This window comes from Ornithorhynchus anatinus, chromosome 3, assembly GCF_004115215.2.
Source record: "Ornithorhynchus anatinus isolate Pmale09 chromosome 3, mOrnAna1.pri.v4, whole genome shotgun sequence".
Classification (NCBI taxonomy): Eukaryota; Metazoa; Chordata; class Mammalia; order Monotremata; family Ornithorhynchidae; genus Ornithorhynchus; species Ornithorhynchus anatinus.
In genome coordinates, this window is record NC_041730.1 from 85029479 (window position 1) to 85048331 (window position 18853).

An 18853-nucleotide genomic window follows, 5' to 3' on the forward strand; every position below is an offset into this window, starting at 1 on the left:
GGTGGCGCTAGGGTCCCGGGGGCGTCGGGCTGAATCACGTTCCCCCAACTCTGAACTCTCGCGAGCGTTTGCGAGCGTGAGGCCCTTCTCTTCTGGGTAATACGGTAGCCTCCTCCGCGGGGGAGGGGGGGCCGTTACGTCATCGCTGCGCGCCGCCCGTAGCGCGTCGCCCCCGGCCGCTGGCGCTGCCCGGCCTCCCCTCCCCTCCCTCCTTCCCCTCCCCCGGCCCCCCGCCATGGAATCCAACAAGGATGAGGCCGAACGGTGCATCTCCATCGCCCTCGGCGCCATCCGCAACCGCCAGCCCGAGCGGGCCCTCCGCTTCCTCGAGAAGGCCCAGCGCCTCTACCCGACGCCGCGGGTGCGCGGTGAGTGCGGGGCGGCCGCGGAGGGCGGCGGGGAAAGCGGGGCAGAGCGGCAGGGGGTGGGGGGGGAGGGAAGAGGCGAACGGACGGGGCCCAGCGGTTGTGGGGGAGGGGCGGGGGGAGAAAGAGAGAGCGGGCCCCGTTGCGCCTGCGCACTGGGCGGCCGCGGTGCATGCCGGGGGTTGTAGTTTTCCCTCTGGCTCCCTCGCCTCCTTCCTCCCCCGAATCCTCCCTTTTTTTCCCCTCCACCGATCCCTCCGGAGAGCTGAGCCGGTTCGTCCGAGGGGCCGCAGAGGTGGAGGAAGCCCCGCCGGCCTCGTGGCGCGGGGGTCTGCGAAGATAGAGAGCGGGCGGGACGCTGGGGGGGGGGGAGGGAGACTACATTCCCCAGCGTGCCGCGCGGCGGAGGGGGCCCGGCCCGATGGCGGAGGGGGAGCGTTATAACTCTCCCCTCCGCGTCCCACGCCCAGAGGCCCGGCCGTGGCGACCGCCCACCCAGCTCCACAGCCGCCTCCCCCTCTCCGCCAAGGAGAGGAGCCGGGCACGGCAGCCTCCAGCCCCCTCGCCCAGCCACTCGCTGGAATACACTGACCTAAGACCCCGGAACGCCCCTCCCCCGCTCCCTCATGAACAGCTTTATCCAGAAGCCTCCATTCCCCTGCCTGCCCGCTCGCCCGCCCCAGTTTTACCTAGAAGCCTTCATTCCAGGTTTACCCAGAAGCCTTCATTCCCCTGCCTGGCTGCCCCAGGTTTACCCAGAAGCCTTCATTCCCCTGCCTGCCCGCCCCAGGTTTACCCAGAAGCCTTCATTCCAGGTTTACCCAGAAGCCTTCATTCCCCTGCCTGCCCGCCCCAGGTTTACCCAGAAGCCTTCATTCCCCTGCCTGCCCGCCCCAGGTTTACCCAGAAGCCTTCATTCCAGGTTTACCCAGAAGCCTTCATTCCCCTGCCTGCCCGCCCCAGGTTTACCCAGAAGCCTTCATTCCCCTGCCTGCCCACCCCAGGTTTACCCAGAAGCCTTCCTTCTCTTGCCCTCCTCAGATTTACCCAGAAGCCTTCATTCCCCTGCCTGCCCACCCCCGGTTTACCCAGAAGCCTTCCTTCTCTTGCCCTCCTCAGATTTACCCAGAAGCCTTCATTCCCCTGCCTGCCCACCCCTGGTTTACCCAGAAGCCTTCCTTCCATTGCCCACCCCAGGTTTACCCAGAAGCCTTCCTTCTCTTGCCCTCCCCAGGTTTATCTAAAGGCCTTCATTCCCCTGCCCGCCCACCCCAGGTTTACCCAGAAGCCTTCCTTCTCCTGCTTGCCTACCCCAGGTTTACCCAGAAGTCTTCTGTCCCTTGCCTGCCTGCCCACCCCAGCTTTACTCAGAAGCCTTCCTTCCCCTGCCCGCCACAGGTTTACCCAGAAGCCTTCCTTCTCCTGCCCACCCCAGGTTTACCCAAAAGCCTTCCTTCACCTGCCTGCCCGCCCCCAGGTTTACCCAGAAGCCTTCCTTCCCCTGCCTGCCCCAAGTTTTCCTAGAAGCCTTCCTTCTCCTGCCCGCCCTAAAGATACTCAACCTCCCCCAGGCAGTGCCTGAAGAGGCACCAGCTCCCAAGCGGACTGACCCGGCCGGGGCAGACCGCCAAGCAGGGAATGGGTCTGTTATAGTGTTGTGTTGCACTCTCCCGAGCGATTACCACAGCGCCGCGCACACAGTAAAGTGCTCTCAATAAATTCGCTTGACCGATGGGTTGATTGGGGCCCTGAGGGACCCTGCCCCACAATGGTGCCGGTCCTAGCTTCAAAACCGCCCTCGGTGTCAGCAGTGGACGTGACAGCCCCAGTAATAATAATAATTGTGGTGTTTGTTAAGCGCTTACTATGTGCCAAGCACTGTTCTGAGCGCTGGGGTAGATGCAGGGTGAGCGGGTTGGCCCACGTAGGGCTCACAGTCGTAATCCCCGTTTTACAGATGAGGTGACTGAGGCCCAGAGAAGTTCAGCGACTTGCCCAGAGTAGAAGGGAAGGGTCTGTCTCGTCATCCATCGGACGTCGTGGCCAGGGAGTCAGGGAAAACTAAAGAGCAGCGGTAAAGTCCAGTTATTGCCCGACCCACACCCCCGAATATTGGTGCACGGGAAGTTTTGCTGAAGTCGAGAGGAAGCCTCTCGATGCAAAGGCAGCGCCAGCGACCCTGGACTTTCCCCCGTAGGCCCTATTCTGGTTGATGTTTAGCCCACTGTATCAGCTGCACACCAGGGCGGCACGGGTGCGGTGGGCATTTGGGGCCGGTGAGAATCTAGCCCCGGCCGAGTCAGGCGCGGATGTAACCTCGTCCCCGGCCAAAAAAACCTAGCCGAGTCCAGTGAGGCTTGACCAGTTGTAGGAGGAGTGGTTCCTTTGGTTCATGAGATCATGCCAATCTCTCACTCTCTCTTTCCGTCACTCTCTGTCTTTCACAGCGGGGCCGGCATTGTGTCTGTTTATTGTTATATTGTGCTCTCCCGAGCACTGTGTTCTGCACACAGTAAGCGCTTAATAATCGAATGGCTATGAGAATCCATTTGACGTGACAGGTTAAAGGAGATCCTGCTGAAACTGGGCTCGCGTATAATCCATTTCAGGTGGCAAGGAGGCCGAGCTCCATCCTAACCACGCAGAGATAGCTCTGCCACCCGAAACACCTCGATTCTCCCAAGATCTCCGCCTGCTCCTCTCATTGGAGGCCAAGCGTCGAACTTAGGGAGACGGTCCAGGGTGGAGAGGAGGGGGTTTGGGGTAATCACACTGATGATGACTTGCCGTTCCTTCCTCAGAAGGTCTGTGTGATCTCCCCCCACCCCATGAGCCCCACCTGCCAGCCGACAGCTTGCGTTCTGGTCTCGTCAGGCGCTGCCCCGGGAGCCGATCGAATCGGCAGGCCGCCCGCCTTTCCTCCACCGTCAGCCTCCTCCTCTGCGCTGAACTTTCACCGGTCGCCACGGTGGTTCAGAGTCCGGGACTCCGCTTTCCCCTCCTCCCGGCCCGGTGGCAAGGGGCAAGGGGGTGGGGCCACACTCAGTCTAGGTCAGGGAACTCTTGGCCAGAGGAAACCAAATTCCGAAGCTCCGGGAGGTCAGGTAGAGGTAGGAGCAGCTGAGGACGAATTCAGCTCTACGCTCGTTCCGAATGCTCCGAATGAGATCCGGCTCCATCTCTTTGGGATGGGTGTTATCCCATTTTACGGGGCTATAAATGGGTCCAGTGGGAGGTTAAATGATTTGCCTGAAAGAACTCTGGGAGCGAGGCAGAGTTCGTGGCTCCCCCGACCCAGTATTCGTTCCACTGCTGTCTCATCACGTTTCCCTTTGCTTCCTCTTCTGAGAAGCCAGAGAAAGCGTCGTCACTGTTGGTCTCGTGCTGATGCTGTGACTCTGCCTCCTTTCCCCTCCCCCACTTTCCTCCTCCTCCCCTCATCCCACTCCCCAACCCGGCTTGGAAAGAAGTGAAGAATCCAGGCTCATGGAATGGCTCATTATATTACTACCACTACTAATAGTGATGATAAGAATTTTTAAAATCATGCTACCTGTGGTGTATGCTAGGCGCTTATTAGGTGCCAAGCATTTTACCAAGTGTTGAGATAGAGTATATGCAGATCAAACGCAGTCCGTGACCCACATGGGGCTCACAGTCTAAAGGGGGAAGAACAACAGGTATTTCATCCTCGTTGGACAGTTGAGGAAACCGAGACACAGAGAAGTTAAGTGACTTCCCCAAGGCTACCAGCAAACAAATGACAGAATCGGGATTAGACTCCCCCACTGCCTTCGGACTCCCATTGCTCTTTCCCCTAAGCCACGCTTCCGTTGACTCTCTTCCTTGTTGGGGCCAACTCTCCTCCTGGCACCCCCTGAGCTGTGCTGTGGGCTGAGCGATCAACGCTATTTATCGAACACTTAGTGTGCAGAACACTGTACTGAGCACCCGGGAGAATGCAACATAATGGAATCAGCAGACGCGTTCCCTGTCCACAAAGAGCTAATAGGCTAAAGAGGGGAGACAGCTCCATCCCCCTCTTCCCCCTACAGGTGTGACTCACTGACTGGGAGTGAGTCGGTCAGTCGTATTGATTGAGTGCTTACTATGTGCAGAGCACTGTACTGAGGGGTTGGGAGAGTAGAGTAAATGTATAGACACATTCCCTGCCCATAATGAGCTTATAGTCTAGAGTGAAGGAAAGAGACTGTCCTGGACCCAGAACGGTTCTGGCAGCCGTGGCCACCAGAGACCCTTTATGGCTTCTGTTATTGCCCGGGGCCTCGTGGCCACGGAGAGGTCAGAAAGGAAATAAAGTCCCAAATGCCGACGCTTCGATGAGGATCCTATTTCCAAGTCATTCAGTAGTATTTATGTGCAAAGCACTGTTCTAAGCGCTGGGGGGGGGGCACAAGATCATCAGGTTGTCCCACGTGGGGCTCACAGGCTTCATCCCCATTTTGCAGTGGAGGGAACTGAGGCCCAGAGGAGTGAAGTGACTTGCCCAAAGTCACACAGCTGACAAGCGGCGGAGCCGGAATTTGAACCCATGACCTCTGAGTCCCCAGCCCGCGCTCTTTTCCATTCAGCCACGCGGCTTCTCCAAGTCCCAAGCTAGCCCTCTAAACTGTATGCTCGTTGTGGGCGGGGAACTGTCTGCTAACTGTTTTATTGTACTCTTCCCAAGCGCTTAGTGCAGTGCTTTGCACATAGTAAGCACTCGGTAAATACCACTGATTTACAAAGATCTATAACTATGCTCCTGGGGTTGCTTGGAGTTGGAAAATCAACCTATCAATCACTCAGTAATATTTATATAATATAATAATATATATAAGAATAGAGAACTGAACTAAGAGAATACATTGAAGTTCGTAGGGATTATTCCTGCCATCAAGAGAAGCAATATAGCGTAGAATTCATTCATTCATTCAATAGTATTTATTGAGCGCTTACTATGTGCAGAGCACTGTACTAAGCGCTTGGGATGAACAAGTTGGCAACAGATAGAGACGGTCCCTGCCGTTTGACGGGCTTACAGTCTAATCGGGGGAGACGGACAAACGAGAACGATGGCAATAAATAGAGTCAAGGGGAAGAACATCTCGTAAAAACAATGGCAACTAAATAGAATCGAGGCGATGTACAATTCATTAACAAAATAAATAGGGTAATGGAAATATATACAGTTGAGCGGACGAGTACAGTGCTGTGGGGATGGGAAGGGAGAGGTGGAGGAGCAGAGGGAAAAGGGGAAAAAGAGGGTTTAGCTGCGGAGAGGTAAAGGGGGGGTGGCAGAGGGAGTAGAGGGAGAAGAGCTCAGTCTGGGAAGGCCTCTTGGAGGAGGTGAGTTTTAAGTAGGGTTTTGAAGAGGGGAAGAGAATCAGTTTGGCGGAGGTGAGGAGGGAGGGCGTTCCAGGACCGCGGGAGGACGTGGCCCGGGGGTCGACGGCGGGATAGGCGAGACCGAGGGACGGTGAGGAGGTGGGCGGCGGAGGAGCGGAGCGTGCGGGGTGGGCGGTAGAAAGAGAGAAGGGAGGAGAGGTAGGAAGGGGCAAGGTGATGGAGAGCCTTGAAGCCTAGAGTGAGGAGTAGGGAAGCAGCATGGCGTAGTGGAGGAAGCACAGGCGTGGGAGTCAGAAGGTCATGAGTTCTAATCCCAGCTCTGCCACTTGCCATTCATTCAGTTTTTCGTATTTATTGAGCGTTTACTATGTGCAAAGAACTGTACTAAGCGCTTGGGAGAATACAGTACAACAATAAACAGATACATGCCCTGTCCCCAACAAGCTGACCATGAGCAAGTCACTTAACTTCTCTGTGCCTCACTTACCTCATCTGTAAAATGGAGATTGAGACCGAGCACCCCACATGGGACTGGGACCGTGTCCGAACCTGATTTGCTTGTGTCCAACCCCAGTGCTTAGTACAGTGCCTGGCCCATAGTAAGCGTTTAACAAATACCACAATTATTATTGAGGACCTTACAGTCTAGTGGAAGAATTTACAATCAAAAGGGTCAGGTCCCGCCGCCCCCACCGGTGCCCGCGAGGTCCCCTGGCCGGGTGGCTCTGGCTGTCGCCGCCCCCACCCTGAGTTTTTTCATTCATTCATTCAATAGTATTTATTGAGCGCTTACTATGTGCAGAGCACTGTACTAAGCGCTTGGGATGAACAAGTCGGCAACAGATAGAGACAGTCCCTGCCGACCCTGAGCTGGAGAGCCCCTGACCCCTCCCCCAGCCGTCAGACCACGTTGATCACGGCCCGACTTACAGTTAACCAAAACAACGACCTGGAGCCACCTGACGGCATATCTACATCCCCTTCATTTATTTTCATTCTCCCCCTGTAGAATGAAAGCTCCTGGTGGGCAGGGGTCGTGTCTACCAACTCTGTTATATGGGGCTCTCCCAACCGTCTCGTACAGTGCTCTGTATACAGCAAGGAGTCGATAAATACCGTGGTTGACTGATCGGGCTTTCTTCCGTGAGGAGGAGGACCTGGCCGTTCGGAGCCGGCCGGCTCCAGAGGATCCTCGTGGTTGTAGTTTGAGGAAAGGGGCGGGCGCCTCAGAACAGGCCGACCCTGCCCTGATTGTTCTCTTCTTCCGCCCGCAACCGTACACGGACCAAGCCACACAGCTCATGTCCTCGGAGGCTCCCGTTGGGTCCTACGGGATTTGATGCCCTGCTGGGGTCGAAGGGGTGAAGGCCTGCCTCCCCGCCCCCCGATGCCCGCAAGGGCCCCGGACCAGGTGGCTTGTAGCTGTGGGTGTCACCCCCTCTCTCGCTTCCCCCCCCCGCCCAGTTTTTTGTAAGATGGGTGCAGCGGACCCCTAAGGGCTGAGCTCTTTACCCAGCGGATCTTGGAGTCACCAAACAGGGCCGTGGCCGACTGGGAGCCTGTTTATAAAGCCCGTCCTGGAGGGGTCTGGAAGAGCTGCCTTCCTCAGGCCGGCCCCCGCCCCGGGCAGCTGGGACTCCGGAGCGAACTTCTCCAGGGACCCGGCCGTGAAGCCACCAGGCGGGAACGGCAGGCCCCGCCAGGTGGGCCCGGGGTTATCGACAAGACCGGCCGGGTCCCGCGGGCAGAGAACTGGGGCCTCCGGGGATGGCAACTTAACACACTTCCTCTCTCCCTGCCTCTCTGCCCCCCACCCAGAGATGATAGACTCCCTCACACAGAACGGACAGTCTTCCAACGGCCAGGCCCAGGCCAAGGACGCGACCAACCCCCACCTCAGGAAAGGAGGCCCAGGAGAATCCACGTCCACCAACGGCGAGGCAGGAGGGGAGAGCACCAAGGGCTACACCCAGGACCAGGTGGAGGCGGTGAAAAGGTAGGAGGCGTGGCCGCGGGCAGGGTCCCACGGGTCTCTGGTTTCAGGGGCTCCAGCGGGGATCCGACCTAGCGCCCCGTACACTACCCCCAGCCCCCTCCTTTCCCTTTGCACCGTCTCCCTAATGGGGCAGACTTCAGGGGACCCGCTTAGCCCCTCTAGACTATAAGCTCACTGTGCGCAGGGAACGTGTCTGCCAACTCTGTCCTATTATACTCTCCCAGGCGCTTAACTCGGTGCTCTGCACACAGTAAATTCTCAGTATACAGCACCGCTCGATTAGCTCGAGGGCGATGGCAAACTCAGAGACTCACAGACAAACTCATCGACTAGAGTGAACTTCTCAGTTTGATGTTTCACTTTCCTCCCAAATCCCAAAGGCCCGAAAAACCTCCCCGGGCTACAGAGAGGTTCCAAACTGGAGCTGCTCCTCCACCGGCCCTCTCCCCTCCTGACAAGATCCTGCCGAGATGCCGCCGCTCGGGGTGACGGACAACAGCTGAGCCCCGGGAACGCCGTGTCCCAGTTTCATTTCTTCATTAAAGACCCTTCTTGCCCGTCACCGTATTTCTTTCGAGCCCTGGTCCTGGGAGCCTCCCACCGTGTGCACGGAGGAGCTGAAACGGTGGCTTTTTCTAGTCGAAAGAATCTACGTGACTCAGCCCCGAGCTTCATTAAGCTCTGGAATAATAACAGTTGTGTTGGCTAAGCACTTCCCTAAGCGCTGGGATAGATACAGTACCATACAGTACAGTCAGATCGGACCCGATGCCAGTCCCACATGGGGCTCACAGTCTGGCGGGGAGGGAGAACAGGTATCGAATCCCCGTTTTACAGATGAGCAAACGGAGGCCCAGAGAAATGAAGTGACTCGCCCACGGTCAAACAGCAGGCAAGTGGCGGAGCTGGAATTAGAACCCAGGCCCTCCGACTCCCAGGTCCACGGCCGTTCACACTGGGCCACGCTGCTTCCGGGCTTGGGGTTTCTTCGGAGCCATTAGAACCTGACCCGCCCGAGCTCCCCAATGGCAGCTCCAAGCCAAAGCCTCCGGCCGGCTCGGCTAGCACCCCCTCCCCCAGTTGCCCCAGTCGGGCCCGGGACCTTCCCTCGGCTGGAGAGACTACGGTGGGCAGGCGGGTCGCCCGGCCGATTCCTTCGCCTGCGAGGGGGTTCCCTCCTCTCAGGAAGGGGCTGGGGGATGCTCTGCCCTCGAGCGTCTCCCCCCGTCTCTCGGCCTCTGAGCCGGCCCCCTCCGTCCCCAGGGTCAAGCACTGCAAAGATTACTATGAGATTCTGGGCGTGACCCGCGAGGCCTCCGACGAGGACCTGAAGAAGTCCTATCGCAAGCTGGCCCTCAAGTTCCACCCGGACAAGAACCGCGCCCCCGGGGCCACGGAGGCATTCAAAGGTGAGACCCCTCCCCCCCCAAACACCTCCCCACTGCCTCCAGCTTCCCGGTCCACGGCCTTCCACCCCGGACTCCGCCGTGGCCTCCCAGGTTGGGAAGGGAGGGACCCCCCCGGGGGCGGCTGATTCGGGGAGGGGCCGGGGGTCCGGTCTCGCGGGAGCCAGCCAGCCGGCAACCGGACCTGTCCCGGAGGGGGGGCGCCGGCCGCGGCCGACCTGGGGAAAGTCCAGACTCTTCTCCAGCGGCTGCATCCTCCGAGGCCTCATCCTGGCAGATTCCATCTCCTTCCGCCTGCTTCCCCGACCGGGCACCTCGAAACCCAGCTGCCGCCTTTTGAGGCCAGGGTGAAACCGAGAACTTCTGGAAGGGAGACAGGACCCCCACAGCATTCTGTGCAAGGCTTCTCATTGCTGAGCTCTGCCTCCCTGTCCTGCGGTCAGCCACGTTAGCTCCGAGACCCAGCTGGGGTAAAATCTGGAGTCTCTGGGCCGGGTGGCTCATGGTTATGGGCTTGCGTTCTGAGAAACAAGAGGAAAAAAAACTCTCTTCCCCCGTCCCTCTTTACCTCCATCCCCGCCCCACTACCCACCCAACTCGGGCCAGACAGGAAGCCCCTGGTCCCTGCCCATTAGGCTCATGGGCCAGAGCCCGGGGGCACGCGATTTTCTTGCTCACCTCAACTCTCCCGAGTCCCAGGTCTCTTGGGACAAGCAGCAGCACCCTGACCCCCCACCCCCGCCGACCCCCCATGGCTGCCAGGGGCCTGTTGGGTTCAGTGAGGGGGACTGCGCCTTTCGAGCTGTCCTCAGCTGCCTTCGCTTGAATCTGCCTAGCCCCACCTGGGCCCCGTGCGATCCCCCGTAATCTGCAGGAATCCCGCGAGCCGGCTGGAGGCTGAGGCTGGCCCGAATTAGGGGTCCCACCCAGAAGCATGGGGCGAGGAGAGCCTGGCTGGGCGCCAAGGGGTTGATTATCTCACCCCACCGCTGCTGCTGGGGACTGGGGCCTTCCCCAGAACCCCGATAAGGTCGACTTCCCAGCGCCCAGCTGCGGCGTCCCAGAGAGGACCGGGGAGCATATAGGAGGGGCAGGACCCCCCCCAGCCGGTTTATCTTTTTCCCGTCCCAGTGTCCTCGCTGAAACTCGGCATCCCTTTCATTCATTCATTCATTCAATAGTATTTATTGAGCGCTTCTTATGTGCAGAGCACTGTCCTAAGCGCTTGGAATGAACAAGTCGGCAACAGATAGAGACAGTCCCTGCCGTTTGACGGGCTTACGGTCTAATCGAAAAATTTAATCATATCCCCATTCAGCCTTCCATTGTTCAAACTGCAGATTCTTATTCTTTTTGACTTTCTTCACATGGTGCTTCTCCATTCTTCTTATTATCTTAGTTGCTTTTAATAATAATAATAATGTTGGTATTTGTTAAGCGCTTACTATGTGCAGAGCACTGTTCTAAGCACTGGGGTAGATACAGGGTAATAAGGTTGTCCCACGTGAGGCTCACAGATAATCCCCATTTTAGAGATGAGGTAATTGAGGCACAGAGAAGTGAAGTGACTTGCCCACAGTCACACAGCTGACAAGTGGCAGAGCCGGGATTCGCACCCATGAGCTCTGACTCCCAAGCCCGATCTCTTGCCACTGAGCCACGCTTCGCCGGGGGCCTAGCCAAGGGCCGGATTTGGCCTCGGGCTCTCACCAGCATCCCAGAGTGACCTGGGCTTTGGTTGACTTGCCATTCCTGGAAAACCTGAAACCTGGGCAGGGAGCAGAGGAGCCGGGGCTATGGGAGTAATGGGACAAAGGAATTCTATTCTACCATTAGTGCGGTCTGCAGCTGCCGGTAGCCCAGTTGAGCCGCCGCCTCTCTTCTGAGAGCCCTAGGTGATGGGCGAAGGGGGTTTCAGGTGGAGTTTCATTCTTTACAGATGAGGCAACTGAGGCAGCGGTGTTCCCTCAGCCAAATGACGGGGGCAAGCGCTGGGAAGAGAACGCGGGCTCCCACTTTCTCCTCCGCCTCACTGTCTCGGCCACTTCCCGGTGTGGTTACCTGAGAAGCAGCGTGGCTCGGTGGAAAGAGCACGGGCTTTGGAGTCAGAGGTCATGAGTTCGAATCCCAGCTCTGCCCCTTGGCAGCTGTGTGACTGTGGGCAAGTCACTTCACTTCTCTGTGCCTCAGTTCCCTCATCTGTAAAATGGGGATTAAGACGGTGAGCCCCACGTGGGACAACCTGATTCCCCTGTGTCTACCCCAGCGCTTAGAACAGCGTTCTGCACATAGTAAGCGCTTAACAAATACCAACATTATTTTATTATTATTGTAGAGTAGACTTGTTCCACACGGCCTCCGCGCTCAGAAGACACCCTGAGAGCCCCCTCCCTCCTCTACGGAGGAGACAAGGCGCTCGAAGTCGGGGCTTGGGTGGAGCATCCTAGAAGTCCCTTGGGCTGGATCTCTAAATGATGTGCTCCCATGTGGTTCGCACAGTGTGCGCGCACACGCGCGCTCTCTCTTTTTCTTTTTTTCTTCTCCCACCCTTCCTGTCTGATGACCACATAGACTTCTTGGCCGTAATGAGGCGGTCTCTCATTAATGCTTCTGACCTTGGAATCTGCACTATCATTCGGTGGTATTTCTCGAGTGCATGTGGTGTGCAGAGCACTATACTAAGCGCGTGGGAGAGGACAATACAGTGTCGCTCCCCCCTCCTCCCCTTCTACAGGCGACAGAGCACCGGCCTTCAGAGAGGATGACTCCGCTCCCCCGGCTTCTTTCTCCACACCGGTCTGCCTGCTCCAGACACCCTGGCCCCCTGCCCCTCCCCCTGGGCCTTAGCCTAGAGAAGCAGCGTGGCTCAGTGGCAAGAGCCCGGGCTTGGGAGTCAGAGGGCATGGGTGCGAATCCCGGCTCTGCCACTTGGCAGCTGTGTGACTGTGGGCAAGTCACTTCACTTCTCTGGGCCTCTGTTACCTCATCTGGAAAATGGGCATTAAGACTGTGAGCCTCACGTGGGACAAGCTGATGACCCTGTATCTACCCCAGCGCTCAGGACAGTGCTCTGCACATAGTAAGCGCTTAACAAATACCAACATTATTATTATTAGCCCGAAGCCGCGTTAGGGTGACTGGCCCCTCAGCAGGGGGCTGGAGTTCGGAGCCCGCCGGGAGGCCTGAGGAGCCCGGGCCGGGCCGGGGGACCCGCTGGAGAGGCAGCACCGGGCCTTCCCGCGGTCGGCTCTGCCGCCCCCCCCCCCCCCCGCTCCCCCGTGTGCCCTCTGCAGCCATCGGCACGGCGTACGGCGTCCTGAGCAACCCCGAGAAGAGGAAGCAATACGACCAGTTTGGCGATGAGAAGAGCCAGGCCGCTCGCCAGGGGCACAGCCACGGGGACTTCCACCGCGGCTTCGAAGCAGACATCTCCCCCGAAGATCTCTTCAACATGTTCTTCGGCAGCGGTTTCCCTGCCAGTAAGTAAAGCGGCGCGTACGCTCGCACTCGCGCGCTCTCTGCTGCCACGGGGACCGCTCCCCTCAGGCTCCGTCCAGCTCTGGAGAGGAGGTGGGACGGTCGCCGCGGTCGCCGCGGTCCCTGAACGGCCTCTCCCTCCCGCCGCCCCCAGGCAACATCCACGTCTACAGCAACGGCCGAATGCGCTACGCCTACCACCAGAGGCACGACCGGCAAGAGAACCAGGGTGACGTGAGTGAGGGCCGGCCGGGGCGGGGAACGGGGGATGGCGCCGGGGACGGGGAGGAGGAGAAGAAGGCTGTCTCAAGACCCTGGAGCGCTCCCCTAATAAGAAGAAGAAGTCTGGTATCTCTTAAGCCTTTACTGGGTACCAGGCACTGTACTAAGCGCTGGGGTGGATACAGACAGATCAGATTGGGCGCAGTCCATGTCCCCCCACGGGGCTCACAGTCTTAATCTGAGCCTGAGCAGCAGGACGGTGCAGTGGACAGAGCACGGGCCTGGGAGGCAGAAAGTTACGGGTTCGTTCGTTCATTCATTCAGTAGTATTTATTGAGCGCTTACTACGTGCAGAGCACTGTACTAAGCGCTTGGAATGTACAATTTGGCAACAGAGACGATCCCTGCCCAGCGTCGGGCTCACAGCCTAATCGGGCTCCACCACTTGTCTGCTGTGTGGCCTTGGGCACTTCTCTGTGCCTCAGTTACCTCATCTGGAAAATGGGGATCGAGACTGTGAGCCCCGCATGGGGCAGGGACTGTGTCCAACCCCATTTGCTCGTATCCACCCCAGTGCTTAGTACAGTGCCTGGCACGTAGTAAGCGCTTAACAAATATCAAATATAATTATACATATTATACATATATACTTATATAATTACCGTGATTATTATAGGGACTTTGACCGACCCGACGTCTTCGTATCCACCCCAGCGCTTAGTACAGTGCCTGGCACATAGTAAACACTAAACAGATACCACGATTATTGTTGTTATTGTTAATTCCCATTTTACAAATGAGGCCGCTGGAGCACAGAGAAGTCAAGCGGCTCAGTGGAAAGAGCCCGGGCTTGGGAGTCAGACGTCATGGGTTCTAATCCCGGCTCCGCCGCTAGTCAGCTGTGTGACCTTGGGCAAGTCACTCACTTCCCTGTGCCTCAGTTACCTCACCTGTAAAACGGGATGAAGACTGGGAGCCCCACATGGGACAACCTGATCACCTTGTATGGCCCCCAGCGCTTAGAACGGTGCTTTGCACATCGTAAGCGCGTGACGGATGCCATCACTAAATGAAATTGACTCTCCTGCCCAAGAGGGCAGGATGAGGGCGGGAGTGGCCGCTGCCACCATCCCCAAACCCTCTGGGATGATGCCGGGCGCCGGGACGCTTCCCTGGGGCGGGAGCGGAGGCGCCCGGGTGGGTCTCTCTTCCCTCGTGCCCCCGGTGCCCAGCGAAGAGCCCTCTGAGCCGGGCACGGGGGGCACGAGGGAAGAGAAGCCCCCCCCCGGGGCGCCTCCGCTTTTCGCCAGCCCCCTGCCGTTTTCCACAGCCACACCAGAGGGAGCCACACCTCGCCCTGGCCTCGGAGCCGGAGCGGGAGCCGGAGCCGGAGCTACAGAGGATTCCCGGGAAGCCCGGCCACAACCCGCCCCCGGCCCGCCCGCCCCGTCCTCACTGCCTGTCTCTTCTCCCCAGGGCGGCCTGGGCCTGTTCGTCCAGCTGATGCCCATCCTCATCCTCATCATCGTGTCCGCCCTCAGCCAGATGATGGTCTCCAGCCCGCCCTACAGCCTGAGCCACAGGCCGTCAGTACCGCCGGCGCGCCCGCCACCGCCCCGGGCTGAGGGGGGCGGGCGGGGGGCCAGGCGCGGCCATCTGCCATTTCCTTAGGAAGGGGACGGAGCGTAGGTCATCCTCCCCCATCTCCGCCACCCTAGTGCCGTGGCCGAGGTCCCTGCGCCCTAATTGGGTTTAGCCAGGAACCGTAGCGAGTCTGGTCCGCTAGCTGGGGGCGTTGGGTCGCTTCCTCTCCCCGCCGACGTGCAGCCTTGCGGGAGGGAGGCCTCCCTGCCCGTCAGGGTCCTCGGGACCGCTGGGAGATGGGACCTGTACTCGAATGTCCCCACGGGGGACAGCAGGGACATCCCTTCCGATTGGGCACGGGCGAGGCGGCTCCCGCCCCACCCGTGAGACGGTTCCCAGGCACGCGGGGTCCCGTTCCCCCCCGTCTCGCCCGGCACCTCCCGTGCCTGGGGAAGAGGGCTGGGGTCTGGACTCAAGGCGCGGGGGGCCGCTCTGTCTCCGGGGCAGGTCCGTGGGGCACGTCCACCGGCGGGTGACGGACCACCTGAAGGTGGTGTATTACGTGGGGGACTCCTTCGCCGAGGAATTCACGGGCTCCAACCTGAAGACGGTAGAGCGGAACGTGGAGGATGACTTCGTGGCCAATCTCCGCAACAACTGCTGGAAAGAGAAACAACAGAGTGAGAGGGGGACCCCGGGGTCAGAGGCTCGGCCCTCGCAGAGACCCGAGGCCGCCTGGGGGCGTGCCCAGAGTCCTCATATCAGAGCATCCCCCCGGCCCCCCACCCCCAACCACCCAGCTTCAAGCTCCCAGGAGGCAGAGCCAGAAATCCGAGCTGGTCCGGCACCCCGTCTCGGAGTCGACTCCGAGGGGGCAGAAACAGCGGAGGGTGGAGGCGAGCCTTTCTCCTCCAAGACCGTCCCACTCGGAGGCTACTTTCTCCCCCTGCGTTCCTTATCCGTCCAGCAGCGCACGGTATCGAGCCGCCTCCCTCGGTCCACACCCCCTGCTCTGGCCTCCGATCGATCAATCCGTCAATTGTATTTTTCGAACGCTCAGCGTTTGCAGAGTACCGTACTAAGTGCTCCGAAGAGTGCGGTACAGCAGAGGTGGTAGACACGTTCCCTGCCCACAGGGAGCTCAGAGTCTAGAGCGGGCCACCGCTGCTCTCTTCACCTTTCCCCACCTTTCCGGGACAACCCCCACCCTCAAGGAGTGGCGCCCGATCGCCATCTTGCCGGCCTCCAGGGCCGGGGCACAACCTTCCGCGGACCTCGGTCCCGAGGGGGTGGCCGTGCTTTTCCCCCGTCCCCCTCCCGCCCCCCCCCCCCATCCTCTACCCCGGACCTGGTGGTAACTCCCCGCTGCCCCTTTGCAGAGGAAGGCTTGCTGTACCGGGCCCGCTACTTTGGCGACACAGACCTGTATCACAAGGCACAGAGGATGGGCACTCCGAGCTGCAGCAGATTGTCAGAGGTGCAGGCCTCCCTGCATGGATAGTCCCTGCCGGCCCGCTCCTGCAGAGGTCAAGTACGAGCCGGCGCTCACCTCGCCCTGCGGGCCCGCCCGCCCCTCCGCCCTCCCCTCTGCCTCCCTCGCACACCCCCGAAGCTAGGTCCCCGTGGGGGCCGCCCCCTCTCTCGACCCCTGGGCCACCAGCCCGGACCCCGGGCCCGGCCCGCCACCAGTGGGGAGGTGGGAAGGGGTCGGGCGACGTGGGGCCGGCCCGACCGGCGCTAAAAATCGAGTGGAGCGGCCCGGCCGGGGGCCGAACGGGCCGGTGCCCGCGGCTCCCGGCGCCGGAGTTCCAGAGTGAGCGGGGCCCTGGCGGGACCCGGCCTCCCTCTGATTTCGAGGGAAGGGGAGCTACGGATCCCGGCGCTCACCCCCGAGGTCCGCCTTGCCGAGCACCGGGGAGACCTCTTCGGTGGTCTCTGCCGGGCGCCAGTCTTGTTTCCCTCCGCGAGGGCCCCAGAGCCGGGCGGGCCGAATGGCCCAGAGGCCGAGAATGTCCCCGGCCGGCGGCCAGGCTGGCCCTCGGCCCTCGCGTGAACAAAGCCGCCCTCTTCCTTGGCCTTTCCTGCCCAGAGCCCCAATCTCCCGGGAAGCTGAGTGGGACAAGGCCCGCTCTGGGGGGTGCGGGGGGAGGGGGAATCTCAGGAAGGGCAGGCATCCCAGAGTGAGCTTGCAGGCCAAGAGACTGGACCTTCCAAGGTCTGGAAGGGCTCTCCCTTCCAGCCCTCCCCCACCCCAGCGAACTCCACGCCTCTCTTCATTTCCTGGGGAGTTTGAGGCGATTTAAATACCCCCTGTGCCAGCGGCTTGGGGCTGCACAGCTTGGGTCCCGTGTAGGCATGTGACCGTGCAGTCCCACCTCTTGTTGTGGAGGCTGCGATGGGCAGAAGAGGTCAGAGCCGGCTGGAGCGCCTCCTCGCACCGTCAGAGCCCCCAAACTGCCGCAGGCTGGCGGGGGGCCCGTTTTGTTTCCCGTCTTCCCTGCGATCCGCGGGGAGAAACGGGTGCGGAGGGCCCCGGCGGTGCCGGGATGGGAAACAAGACGGGTCCCAGGAACGTCGGATCCGGCCCCAGCGATGCCGGGATCGTGCCCGCCTGCACGGCGGGCAGGGCAGGGTCCCCTCGCCCGGAGCGGGCCGTGGGAGGGGGCCCGAGGGGGCCGTGGGAGGGGGCCCGAGGGGCGGGCGGGGCTCTACATTTCATGCTAATGCTGCTCCTGCTTTTGTTCTCAGACCATGAAACACCTGGAGACTCTCTGGTGACGTGCACTGAGCCGAGGTGACGGACTTTGTATTTTAAGAGGAAAAAAGCAAAAAAAAAAAAAAAAAAAAAAAAAACCTTACATTAAAGAGGATTTGGAGGAAGAGCAACGCACAACTGCCCTCCCGTCGCCCCTCTCCCTGCAGGCGCAAGAAGCGCTCAGGATGGAAACCTTGCTTTGGGGCTACCCCTTCCTCCCACCTCCCGGCAGAGGCTCTCCCAAGACTCGGCTACCACCTCCCCAAGGACAGACGGCGGCCTTTCCCTCCCCCACCCCTCCCGGGGGGGGGGGACTAAACATCTCTCTCTTCCCGGAAACGAACGCAGAGACCCTGGGCAGGAAGGGGGTATCCGGAAAGGGGAAGGACAAAAAAAAAACCTCGTTGGAATTTAATTTATAGCTGTAAATATGTTGAACTTTTAAACTATGCAGGGATTGGGATCTGTTCTTCAGACGGTGCCTGCCCCATCCTAGAGAGCAAGGCCTTTCCGGGGCGAAGTCCGAGGGGCAGCCCCATTCTCTGCCCAGATGGGCCTCATTTGGAGAGGAGAGGATTTCAGGTTTTCTCTCTGCAAGAAGGGTTGAGGGCCCAGATTCGGATTTGGGGGTCAAGGGGTTTGGGAAAGGGGACGGAGGCGCGTGGGGCCAGCTGGTTCCCTAACTCGGGAGGAAGGAGAGGAGGGACGCGAGCCGAGGGAAGGGCGGGCAACTCCTGTCCGCCCTGACGCAGCTTCTTCCTCCTCGTGCCCGGCAGTATTTGATGGGGGTCGGGGCAGCCAAGCCTGCTCTGTTTTCGCCTTAAAAGCCAGAGGCAGCTGCAGGGCCACAGGCGGGGCTCCCCACCCCACAGCCCATCCCCTCTCCAGCTGCCCACCTAGCTCCGACCCATCTGCGGGGGGCATCCCGGGCCTCTCCCCGCGCCCCTCGGCTCTGTCAGCGGGGCCGGGGTCCCCGGCTGGGAGGAAATGGAGCCCCCCTCTTCCTCTTCGTCCTCCCCTCGCTCCGAGGCGGGTCTTTCCTCGTAGTGCACAGCTCGCCCTCCCTCCCCCGTTCAGAAAGATGGCGTCTCCCACCCTGCCGGCCCCCGGGCGCGGGCGAAGCCGGCGGCCCAACGTCCCAGGCGGAGCACTTTAACTTCTGCAGAGAGAAGGTGGGTCGCCTTGACCAAACGCAACCCGCCCCCCCCCCGTCCCGCCACCCCCGGGCTTCGAATCCGGGAGCCGCCCGGATCCGAATGCCCACGCCTTCGTTTCCCAAGGGGGTTCTGCCCCAAACGGCGGCTTGGGGCAGGCGGGCTTCCACCAGGCCTTCCCGGGGTCAGCCGCGTCCCCGCCCCCACGGCTGGATCTCCCCTTGGGCGGGGACTTCCAGCCCTGGGCTCTCCGCGGCCCCGCTCATCCCACGGGCCTGGGAGAGGTCCCCGGCTCTGGTTTTGGAGTTTGGGGAGTTTTCGAACAGCCTTTTGACCAGGAAATAGGAACTGGAACCCTAAGGTGGGGCCTCAGCCCAAGGGACCGGCGTCCCAAGTGAAGCCCCGAGCCTCCCCTCCCTGCTCCCCAGGCCCCCGACTCCTCCATTAGGCATCCTTGGTCGGCGTGAGCTATGTGCAATAAAGCGGAGATCCTAAACGAGACCCACAGAAGCTGTATTTCTTTGAGTTAGAATTCATCATGGCAT

At 60.2% G+C, this 18853-nt stretch overlaps 1 protein-coding gene across 3 annotated transcripts; it reads left to right on the forward strand.

Annotated features, from left to right (window-relative positions):
* The first annotated feature begins 210 nt into the window (after positions 1-210).
* DNAJB12 (DnaJ heat shock protein family (Hsp40) member B12) lies at positions 211-18809 on the forward strand. Of its 3 annotated transcripts, none has more exons than XM_029060485.2 (9): positions 211-368; positions 7533-7710; positions 8974-9119; positions 12410-12595; positions 12748-12827; positions 14292-14401; positions 14907-15079; positions 15779-15876; positions 17148-18809. In XM_029060485.2, exons 1-9 carry the CDS (start codon positions 236-238, stop codon positions 17175-17177), a joined length of 1134 nt encoding a protein of 377 aa, XP_028916318.1. In that variant the 5' UTR covers positions 211-235; the 3' UTR covers positions 17178-18809. The 3 variants fall into 3 exon arrangements, with proteins under 3 accessions (XP_028916318.1, XP_028916319.1, XP_028916320.1); XM_029060486.2 differs by having other exon boundaries at positions 212-368; positions 15779-15930; XM_029060487.2 differs by having other exon boundaries at positions 212-368; positions 15779-15925.
* The last annotated feature ends 44 nt before the right edge of the window (positions 18810-18853 follow it).